Below are 11,673 nucleotides of genomic sequence, written 5' to 3'. Positions count from 1 at the left end.
TCCCCCATGGCAAGGCTAGCTTTCCCTCATCTTATTGGCCATCTATGTTACTCAGCTGGAGCTTTCATAGAAGGAGACATTCCCATTGAGGAAGAGAAGCCCATCACTAAGAAAATGATGGAGCAAGCAAGAGAGCCCATTCATGGATCTCAAGAGACGCATGAAGCTCATCACCATGAGATCCCGGAGATGCCTCAAATGCATTTTCCTCCAGAAAACTATTGGGAGCAAATCAACATCTCCCTAGGAGAATTAAGTTCCAACATGGGACAATTAAGGGTGGAACATCAAGAGCACTCCATCATCCTTCATGAAATTAGAGAAGATCAAAAAGCAATGAGGGAGGAGCAACAAAGACAAGGAAGAGACATAGAAGAGCTCAAGGACATCATTGGTTCCTCAAGAAGGAAACGCCACCATCACTAAGGTGGACTCATTCCTTATTCTTACATTCTCTATTTTTCGTTTTCTATGTTAAGTGCTTATCTAAGTTTGTGTCTTATTACATGATCATTAGTATTTAGTAACTTTGTCTTAAAGTTATGAATGTCCTATGAATCCATCACCTCTCTTAAATGAAAAATGTTTTAATTCAAAAGAACAAGAAGTACATGAGTTTCAAATCTATCCTTGAACTTAGTTTAATTATGTTGATGTGGTGACAATGCTTCTTGTTTTCTGAATGAATGCTTGAACAGTGCATAGTCTTTTGAAGTTGTTGTTTAAGAATGTTAAATATGTTGGCTCTTGAAAGAATGATGACAAGGAGACATGTTATTTGATAATCTGAAAAATCATAAAAATGATTCTTGAAGCAAGAAAAAGCAGTGAATACAAAGCTTGCAAAAAAGAAAAAAAAGAAAAAAGGCGAAAAAAATTTAGAAAAAGAAAAAGCAAGTAGAAAAAGCCAAAGGCTCTTAAAACCAAGAGGCAAGAGCAAAAAGCCAGTAACCCTTAAAACCAAAAGGAAAGGGCAATAAAAAGGATCCCAAGGCTTTGAGCATCAGTGGATAGGAGGGCCTAAAGGAATAAAATCATGGCCTAAGCGGCTAAACCAAGCTGTCCCTAATCATGTGCTTGTGGCGTGAAGGTGTCAAGTGAAAACTTGAGACTGAGCGGTTAAAGTCAAGGTCCAAAGAAAAAGAAGAGTGTGCTTAAGAACCCTGGACACCTCTGATTGGGGACTTTAGCAAAGCTGAGTCACAATCTGAAAAGGTTCACCCAATTATGTGTCTGTGGCATTTATGTATCCGATGGTAATACTGGAAAACAAAGTGCTTAGGGCCACGGCCAAGACTCATAAAGTAGCTGTGTTCAAGAATCAACATACTGAACTAGGAGAATCAATAACACTATCTAAACTCTGAGTTTCTATAGATGCCAATCATTCTGAACCTCAATGGATAAAGTGAGATGCCAAAACTATTCAAGAGGCAAAAAGCTACAAGCCCCGCTCATCTGATTGGAGCTATGTTTCATTGATAGTTTGGAATTTATAGTATATTCTCTTCTTTTTATCCTATTTGATTTTCAGTTGCTTGGGGACAAGCAACAATTTAAGTTTGGTGTTGTGATGAGTGGATAATTTATACGCTTTTTGGCATTGTTTTTAGTATGTTTTTAGTAGAATCTAGTTACTTTTAGGGATATTTTTATTAGTTTTTATGTTAAATTCACATTTCTGGACTTTACTATGAGTTTGTGTATTTTTCTGTGATTTCAGGTATTTTCTGGCTGAAATTGAGGGACTTGAGCAAAAATCAGATTCAGAGGTTGAAGAAGGACTGCTGATGCTGTTGGATTCTGACCTCCCTGCACTCAAAGTGGATTTTCTGGAGCTACAGAACTCAAAATAGCGCGCTTACAATTGCGTTAGAAATTAGACATCCAGGGCTTTCCATCAATATATAATAGTCCATATTTTGGCCGAGTTTAGATGACACAAATGGACGTTAAACGCCAGTTCTACGCTGCAGTCTGGAGTTAAACGCCAGAAACACGTCACAAGCCAGAGTTGAACGCCAGAAATATGTTACAAACTGGCGTTCAACTCCAAGAATGACCTCTCCACGTGTAAACGTCAAGCTCAGCCCAAGCACACACCAAGTGGGCCCCGGAAGTGAATTTATGCATCAATTACTTACTTCTGTAAACCCTAGTAACTAGTTTAGTATAAATAGGACTTTTTACTAGTGTATTTGACATCTTTGGATTATCTTTTGATCTATTGATCACGTTTGGGGGCTGGCCATTCGGCCATGCCTGGACCTTCATCACTTATGTATTTTCAAACGGTAGAGTTTCTGCACTCCATAGATTAAGGTGTGGAGCTCTGCTGTTCCTCAAAGATTAATGCAAAGTACTACTGTTTTTCTATTCAATTCAATTTATTCCGCTTCTAAGATATTCATTCGCACTTCAATATGAATGTGATGAACGTGACAATCATCATCATTCCCCCACGAACACGTGCCTGACAACCACTTCCGTTCCACCTTAGATTGAATGAGTATCTCTTAATCAGAATCTTCGTGGTATAAGCTAGATTGATGGCGGCATTTATGAGAGTCCGGAAAGTCTAAACCTTGTCTGTGGTATTCCGAGTAGGACTCTGGGATTGAATGATTGTGACGAACTTCAAACTCGCGAGTGCTGGGCGTAGTGACAGACGCAAAAGGAGGGTGAATCCTATTCCAGTATGATTGAGAACCTCAGATGATTAGCCGTGCTGTGACAGAGCATTTGGACCATTTTCACAAGAGGATAGGATGCAGCCATTGACCATGGTGATGCCTCCAGATGATTAGCCATGCAGTGACAGCGCATCGGACCATTTTCCAGAGAGGATGAAAAGTAGCCATTGACAATGGTGATGTCCTTACATAAAGCCAGCCATAGAAAGGAGTAAGACTGATTGGATGAAGACAGTAGGAAAGCAGAAGTTCAGAGGGACGAAAGCATCTCTATACCTTTATCTGAAATTCTCACCAATGATATACATAAGTATTTCTATCCTTATTTTCTATCCATTTATTATTAAATTTCGAAAACTCCATAATCAATTATTATCCGCCTGACTGAGATTTACAAGGTGACCATAGCTTGCTTCAAGCCGACAATCTCCGTGGGATCGACCATTACTCACGTAAGGTTTTATTACTTGGACGACCCAGTGCACTTGCTGGTTAGTTGTATCGAAGTTGTGAATGAAAAACGATTTATTAAGACGTGCGTACAGAGTTTTTGGCGCCGTTGCCTGAGATCACAATTTCGTGCACCACTGACTCATCCAATAATAGCGGCACAACCGTGGAAGAGTGCCAGTGCATGATTCAAGAGAGCCTCAAAGGTTAAAGACCTCAGTTTCTTTTCATTTAGCATCCTAATCTTATTTTAGATTGGGAGAAGCAAAAATGGAGATGAAAAGCATAAGGTTCAGCTATCAGGACTCTATCATCTAATGAGTAAACTGTAAAACTAAAACTAAACGAGTAAGTTAATAAATTATAATATGACCCCTCTTTTTTAATATAATTACCAAATAAACCCCAATAAAAAATAAAATTTTTATTTGTAAATGTCTAGGCGCACCAATAATTCAAACAAGTTTTTGGTGTTTTGGTGCCCAAAAGAGACCGGCGTACCGAATCCGTGCCCTTATTTCCCTACCCTAAATACCAACTTACTTTGTCCAGTTGGAAGTTTTCGATGCGGTCAACAAAACCCAAAACACACCAACACAGTCAATACACCAACACTTCTGACTCACTGGTAACCACAACAACTGGGATGCTTATCACTAAAACGACCTCGGAACATAGCCCTTTCTATGAATCTTCAGCAACGCTCTGCACTCATCAAAGCTGCCTCTACTAACGCAAGTGCAGATCTGTCGAACCAGTGTTAGTTCCGGCAGGTTTCCTACACGATTGATGCCATATCATGTTCCCACATTATTTCCTTTTTTCTTAATTCGAGTGAAGATATTTACTCTAATGTTTAAAGAGATAAGTCTCAAAGTAGTCCCTGAAGTTGCACTCAAGCCTCAAAGTAATCTCCGAAGTTAATAATTCCTCAAATTCGTCCCTGAAATTGCACTCCGGGACTCATAGTAGTCCTTGAGAAATTTTTCATTCATCGGAATCTTAAAACGACATCGTTTTGAGAAGTAAAAAAAAGAACATTGAAAACGACGTAGTTTTGTGTTTATTTAAAAAAAAAGAAGAAAAAAAAAGTAAAATAAAAACACGCTAAACCCCACGTCCCCACCCCTTCCCCGAGCCTTCCCTTTTCCTTTCCCAACCCTTCCCCTTCCCCTTCCCCAATCTGCCCTTTCCCTTCCCCTTCTCTCCCTCACAAGCAAGCTTTCCTCAACCCTCTCTGTCGCCGGCCTCCATTTCGGTGCCGCACCGATCGTCCCTCCCCAACCTAATCTTTCACGTTCCCAATCTGCTTCTTCGCACCACCACGAGATCGAGGTGCTCTTCGACCTCGCCGTCCAGATTTCACACTTTTCCACTATTTTCAAGCGCTCTGTCAACCGCCCCAAAGCCTCCGTTGCCGACGTCTTCGCTCTCGAGCCCGCCGCACTCGTCGGCCCTCCCTATTTGTCGCCGTCTACTCTCTGTTCTCCTCTCTGTCTCCCTCTGCATCCTTCTTCTCTTCTCTGCAGCAAATGTGAGTTTTTTTTAATTTTTTTAGTTATTGAATCATTATTGTTTAATATTTTGGATTATTATTGCTGCTCATGATTGTGTTTTAATGTAGTTGCCATGGTTGATTTTTTGTTGTTTTTTATTCTATAATTGTTGCTGTTTTTTGCGATTGTTGTTTTTGATCGGTTGATTGATGCTGGTAATTTAGGTTAATTGATCTTTTTTAATTGTTGTTGGTTCTTTTTTGTGATTTTTTGTAATTGTTAGTTTTTTCAATTCTGTGATTTTTGTTGGTTTCTGAAGATGTTGTTGTTGTTGCTTGTATGAAATTGAAGAAGAAGAAGAACATCAGTGAAGAAGAGAATTGGTGAAGATAAGGATTAGTTTTTTTTTTTGATAAATATAAAACGACGTCGTATTGGGTATTAGGTTTTTTTTTTTAATAAATACAAAACGACGTCGTTTCAGTCCAGCTCAGTTTTCCCGGAGTGCAATTTTAAGGACGAATTTGAGGAATTATTAACTTCGAAGATTACTTTAAGGGTCGAGTACAACTTCAGAGACTACTTCAAAGTTTATCTCATGTTTAAAAATTATTTTTTTACTTTTTTTTTTAATTCTTTTCATCTAATGAATCGAATTATAATTGGAATTAGCTTTAATCATATTTATTTTTAGTTGTTTATGATATTCTCTAATTTGATAGGTTAATGACTAATTTATCGTGGATTTGAATTATATTTAAGAGTCTATTATTAGTCAATAAATTACTATATGTACAAGACAAAATTTAAACCTACCATATTTTATTAACTAAACGAATAACTGACTACTGGATTAATCGAAATTAGGTAGTTTCAACCATATTTATTTACGCTAAATACAACAAGTGGGGGTCCCGATAAACTGAACACAGTCTGCTAATATGGGATCCAAGCATTTGTCTACAAGAAAATTATTATTCTATACAGCGCCTAACACCGAAAGCTCACAAGACGTCCACACGTCTCCATCTGCACATCATGTAAAAGCAAATTCATTTCTGCACAGTAGTATACGCCTAAATCAAAATGAGTATCTCAAATAAATATCAAATTTAGTGTATAGATATCATTTTCTTTTCTCAAAAGAAAGTAGTGACTAGTGCGTTATAAAAGGTGAGGTTAGAAATAAATAAATAAAGTGTGGTGTATGTGTTGACATGTTATGTATAGTAGTAGCTTTTGTAGTTTTAGTTAGATGGGAACTTATATATGTGTGTGAGAGAAATTATTGCATGTTGGAGAGTTGTTATACAGCAGTTTATCCGGGGCACAATGGTAGGTCCCAAAACATTGAATTGAGGGGTCAATATTAATCGTGATTGACGGCAATGCTATGATATGCATTTGCATGGATTCATTCACAAATTCTTGGGACGAAAAATAAAAATAAATAAAGTAAAATCATGAAATCTTGTATCAGATTGGATTTTTTTTTGTCTAAGAGTTAGTTTATTTTACTCACTTAAATAAATATTAAAGTTTAAATTTTATTTTTTATATATAATAATTTATTAATTAATAAAAAATTATAACTAAAATTTAAATTTATAATAATAAATTAATTCTTAATTTACTGAAATAAAAGATACCATAATATATGTATGATGTGATTTTTAATAATCTTTTTTAAATAAAATAAAAAATTAATTAACTCTCCAAACATGATTTTTGAACTTTATTTTTTAGGATATGATTTTTTTTTGGGGTATTTATAGCAAGTTTGTCACACTCCCGGCGAACTCTAGGTTGAGTTCGGCGCACTGTATAAATATGGTGCGGCTATTTTCATTTGTCCTTTTCTCTCCTAATTTCTCATCCAAATTTACTTTGTTCCTCCTTTTCGTCTTTTAACGTCTGTAAAGTTCGTTATCCATGACATCCTCAGTTTTAGATCAGTAAATAATATGTTAGTTAGAGTTACTTTTCTTAGGTTAGTTAGATTGATTGTTTACATGTTAGTTAAAGTTATTAGTTAATGGTCGCATGTTAGTTAGAGTTACAGATTTACTATTTACATGTTAGTAATTAGAATTACTGTTTACATGTTAGTTAGAGTATATAACATGTTAGTTAGATTTTTTATATTATTGTTTTCAAGTACAATTGCTGTTTAATGTTTATAAAATTAGTATAAGTTGTTAGTCAATTCTTAGTTAGTTTAGTCAGAATAATTAGTTTAAGTTGTAAATTACAAGGTAATTATTAGTGGAATAATTAGTTAGGTTAAGTTAGATTAGAAAGAAACATGATTAGAGAAATTTAGGGTTCAATTAGTTATTGATTAGGGTTGTTTAGGGTGTTAGTTGACGACGTCATGTAGTTGGGTTAAATTTTATTTAGTAAGTTTATAAACTGATTAACAAGTAAGGTAGACAATTAGTAGTTTTAAATACGTTTTTTAAGAATTTTGTTGATGTGAAAGGAACTGAGTTTAGTATATGTTATTTTATTACTATAGAGTGTGGTTAGATGGAGCAACAGTTATTAGGCTACGAGTAGACGCTTTACAGATTAGATCAGGCCGAGCACATTGCTGGCAGACTTGATCGAGTGGTATGCTTTTATCATTGTTGTTTATTTCATTGTAATTAATAAAAAATGAACTTGTTATTTTATGTGTCCACGGTGATTTTCTTTTAAATTTTATTTTTCAATTTGGTAGGCACCTCGGATCTTGCGCACCAGGCGGAATTTGATGATACAGCCGCCGGAGCAGATTAGGCCATATCTTAGACGAGACGGGTTTGAGTATATGGCCTATATGGCTGAGTTCGAGCACGACTAGCCACTTGCCTCCACGTTGATAGAGAGGTGGAGGCCTGAGTCGCACACGTTTCATCTACCATGCGGGGAGATGACTATCATCCTGTGAATGGATGCATAGGTGGTTGGGAGCAGCATCATCAGGGACGGACCATTGAGGACTTTTGTCAGCAGCTACTGAGTGTTGTTCCTGGCGCAGAAGAGGACAAACAATCATATACCAAGTGGATTGTGAAGCTCACATGGTCTGCAGAAAGCTAGAGCAAGATGCCACTAAGGAGCACCTATTGAGGTGCACAAGAGGGTACATCATGCAGTTGATAGGGGGTATCCTATTCCCAGATGCATCTGACTCTTGGGTGCACATCAGGTAGCTCCCCCTCCTAGAGGACCTTGAGACATGTGGTAGGTTATCGTGGGACTCAACTGTACTAGCATGGCTGTACCGCCAGATGTGCCGTGCCACGGAGCATGGTCAGCGCAATTTGGGTGGTTGCGTCAGCTTGCTGCTTTCCTAGGCCTATCACCATATTCCGCTGCTACGGCCCAATAGATTTGATACTTGTCGCTTTTCGCTTGTCGAGAGGTATTATCTTTTTTTTTTTGTAAAAACCCTTCGTTAAATTATTAACTAGTTAATGAAAGTGAGCAATAATGTGGCCTTATCCACGGAAATAGCTTGACTTAACAAGAGTCGTGACTGGCAAATTGTGAGAACCCTTCATCACAACGTTAATGCACTCGGAAATATTCGTCGTCATGTGACCAAATCGACGACTCTCATCCGCATACTGCACCCACTGTGACCGTGACATTTCTTCAAGCCTGTTTGTGATTGCTACATTTTTGCCCCTCAGATGGCCAAAAGAGTGAGCAAACTCACACCACAACTTCGAATCGCTGCGTTAATCAGTACCTTCTTCAAGTCCTTATTCTTGAAGTGAGTCATGAAGTTGGCAGCAATGTGTCTTATACAAAATGTCTGGAAGGCATGTGGTGGTTTTCATAAACTTCTCTCGGCGTTCAGCGCACCATCAATGATTTGTGCCTGTTTGAAGTCACTAAGACACCGGGTTGTGGTGTCACATGCTGCCGCAGATATGAAAGAAAGAACGACCACGCCTCCTTCGTCTCGCCCTCAACAACGGCAAATGCAATAGGCAAAATATTTGCGTTGCCATCTTGAGCTATGGCCATCAGCAACGTCCCACCGTATTTACCATATAAGTGGGTGCCATCAATGGAAATAAGTGGCTTGCAATGTTTGAAAGCCTAAACACATGGTGGAAACGTCCAAAAGACCCGATGAAAATGACTGTGTCGGCAGAACCAGGCCAAGGCTGTGTCACAAGTTATACCCAAGTACCTAAAGACCCATTTTCAATTAGCATATTGTATATGGTGTATTTTTTAATAGGGAACAATGATTATGAAATAAATCTTACCAGACAAGTACATCTGCATTGCGAATAACCAATGAGGAAGCTCATTGTATGACTCCTCCCAATCGCCATATATTCTAACAATGACTCTCTATTTTGTAAGCCAAACCTTTCTGTAGGACGCCTTGTAACCGAAGTGATTCTCCACACCTCCTTGCAGAATCCTGATGCTGACTGTTAGATCTGCTTTGACCATTGTGCAAATATGTTGAGCAATCACCTTTGAATCCAACCTACGATGGTCTTGCCCCATCGATGTTTGCATGCAAGTATGAGGACCAGTGTATCTCCTAACCTCCCACTTTTCTTGTTTTCGGCAATATGATATTAGTACGCTCCAATTACAACCGGGTCCGAACTGGATACACTGTGCATTATACCTCAACTGGTCACTCTCTACTATTTTGTACTCCGCAGCCCTCCTGATGCTGTACCTCTTAACTGCCAACATAACTTCTTCCTTGTTCTGAAACTGTTGTCCAATCTCGAACTCATTGTTTGGATCCTCTTCGGGGCCACCCTGGATAAATGACCAATCTGAAGTCATTGCATCGAGATTCAACCTAGAGAAGTGGTCCGGCTAATCATATGGTTGAAAAATAGCAGGCTGTGTCAGAGCGATTTGTGTGTCACCGTAGTAGTTTATCTCTTCTTCCTCATCATCATCATTAGAAATTTCAGGTGGTTCATCATCAGCATCGTCTCCATCATCGGATTTAACTTCATAATGATCCATCATCGAATCTCTAACACCAGAACTCTCATGACTTTCAACATCGTCATCCATCAAGTCAGCATTACGAACATCATTATTAGACCCTTCTTGACTACCTTCAGGTGTCATATTTAGATCCACCATCTTCCGTCTGATATTTCATCTAACAGCTCCACTCAATAGACTATCGTCGACAGTATCTGCAGACGATCCTCGGCCCCCAACTCAACGAGAAACACAAATAATTCCAACAAGTGAATATTTGTCCATCGGTCGTGCCACAACCTTATAAGACGTACGTCTTTGTCGTCACGTAAACGATACCTAATTCAAAATAACAAAAATTTTTCTCACAACAATGGTCTAATAAATATACTATCAACAGAGACAAGACAACTGTGATATACCTTTTATAAAATAAACTGCCATCTATTTCGGTTGGATATCTGTAGTAAATTGTTTTCACCATTTTGGTCTCTTGCTAACCGATGGAATGCAATATCAGATTCTTCAACGCTGTTAGACTATTCACTTTCGGTGTCATATAGGTAATTATTCATTGACCCGATCTAAAAATGATAGAACCTTCTTTATCATACACTATTTCACCATCGTAATGAATGGATAAAAATAGATTTCTTGACATTGTAAAACAGAAAATACCAACAATGAGAACGAAAGTGGAGAATGAAATTGTGATTCTCAGCTCCGCTCTCCAACAGGCATTTATTTCCGAGCTCAACCTAGAGTTCGTCGGAGGATGCGACGAACTTGCTATAAATACAAAAAAAATCGTATCCTGAAAAATAAAGTTCAAAAATCATGTTTGGAAAATTAATTTATTTTTTTATTTTATTTAAGAAAAATATCCAATTTTTAATCCCCTCAATTAAATAAAAAATTGAGATTTTATATAAAATTAAAATCATAAATGATCTAATGCATGAAAATTTTAAAATTAATTGAATTATTCTATATTTTAATTGAAAAGATATTAATTCTGATGTACTGATATGTTTACACAGTCGTTCAATCGTATTTATTTTGTTAGATAACTATTTACACTGTCAATATAAAAAATAATTATTTCTAATATGACGTTACTGAATTAAATGCATATATAAAACTATTTTACAGTATAATTTTTTTTCTGATGTAGATTATTGAAGCTTTTTTCCTTTAAAGAGGATATGCTAATTTTTCAATCATTTTATTTTAACAAAAGATATAAATTTGTTGAGTTTGAGAAAATAAAAATAATAATTTGATGATGACTAACATTATAGTCTTAGATTAAAAGCCCAAAAATATCTGTGACGTGTATGTTTATTGTACAAGAAAATAAATTGCTCAAAACAAGTTCAATAGTGTAAAAAGTCCAAAACTAAAAGAGGACATTTCATTCTCGATCTTGTGGCTCATGACAATTGTTGCTGATCACAAAACAAGGAGGAAAGCAACAATCTTTTTCTCTGGCCATAACCAAGCAACTTAACACTTCTTTCTCTCTTTAGCACTACAATCCACGTGATTAACCTTGAATCAAGGTTGAAAAGTTTTAAAAGCAAGCAAAAAAAGGAAGCTCACATTACAAGAAATTACCGGAATAACGATCGATTTAGCGATCGTTTTTTGTGGTCGCTAAAACCTTGGTCGCTAATTAGAAAATAGCGACTGATTTTTTAACAAGGCTACCAAACCCTCATCAAAGACTATCAATCGCTAACATAATCGGTCGCTAAATGGTGACCAAACTTTTTCGTCGCTAAATCGGTCACTGAGTAAATCGGTTGCTAAATGGCGACCAACTTTTCGATCGCTAAATTATTTGCCATGAAATCGGTGGCCAATGCCTGATTTGAAAATCTAAAATCGGTCGCTAATTCCTGAACTAAAAATCTAAATCGGTCACTAAATCGGTTGTTGTTCCTGATTTTATAGTTATAAATTTTTACTAATTTCACATTTACCACCATTAAAACTTAATTTTCATAAATATATTTCCACAAAATATAAAAAGAATCAAGCATAGATTAATTTTTCAAATAAATACC

General features: G+C 36.9%; 1 protein-coding gene across 1 annotated transcript; it reads right to left on the bottom strand.

Moving 5' to 3' along the window:
• Positions 1–8,485: 8,485 nt before the first annotated feature.
• On the bottom strand, positions 8,486–9,451 carry LOC148561196 (uncharacterized). Its single transcript, XM_088490701.1, has 2 exons — positions 9,014–9,451; positions 8,486–8,734 (listed from the first exon to the last, which is right to left on the bottom strand). Exons 1-2 carry the CDS (start codon positions 9,449–9,451, stop codon positions 8,486–8,488), a joined length of 687 nt encoding a protein of 228 aa, XP_088346827.1.
• Positions 9,452–11,673: the final 2,222 nt, after the last annotated feature.

The sequence above is a fragment of the Arachis ipaensis genome, chromosome B6, assembly GCF_059453495.1.
Source record: "Arachis ipaensis isolate K30076 ecotype BB chromosome B6, ASM5945349v1, whole genome shotgun sequence".
NCBI lineage: Eukaryota > Viridiplantae > Streptophyta > Magnoliopsida > Fabales > Fabaceae > Arachis > Arachis ipaensis.
Note: the sequence above shows the minus strand (reverse complement) of the source record. Positions and strands in the feature narration are given on the sequence as shown.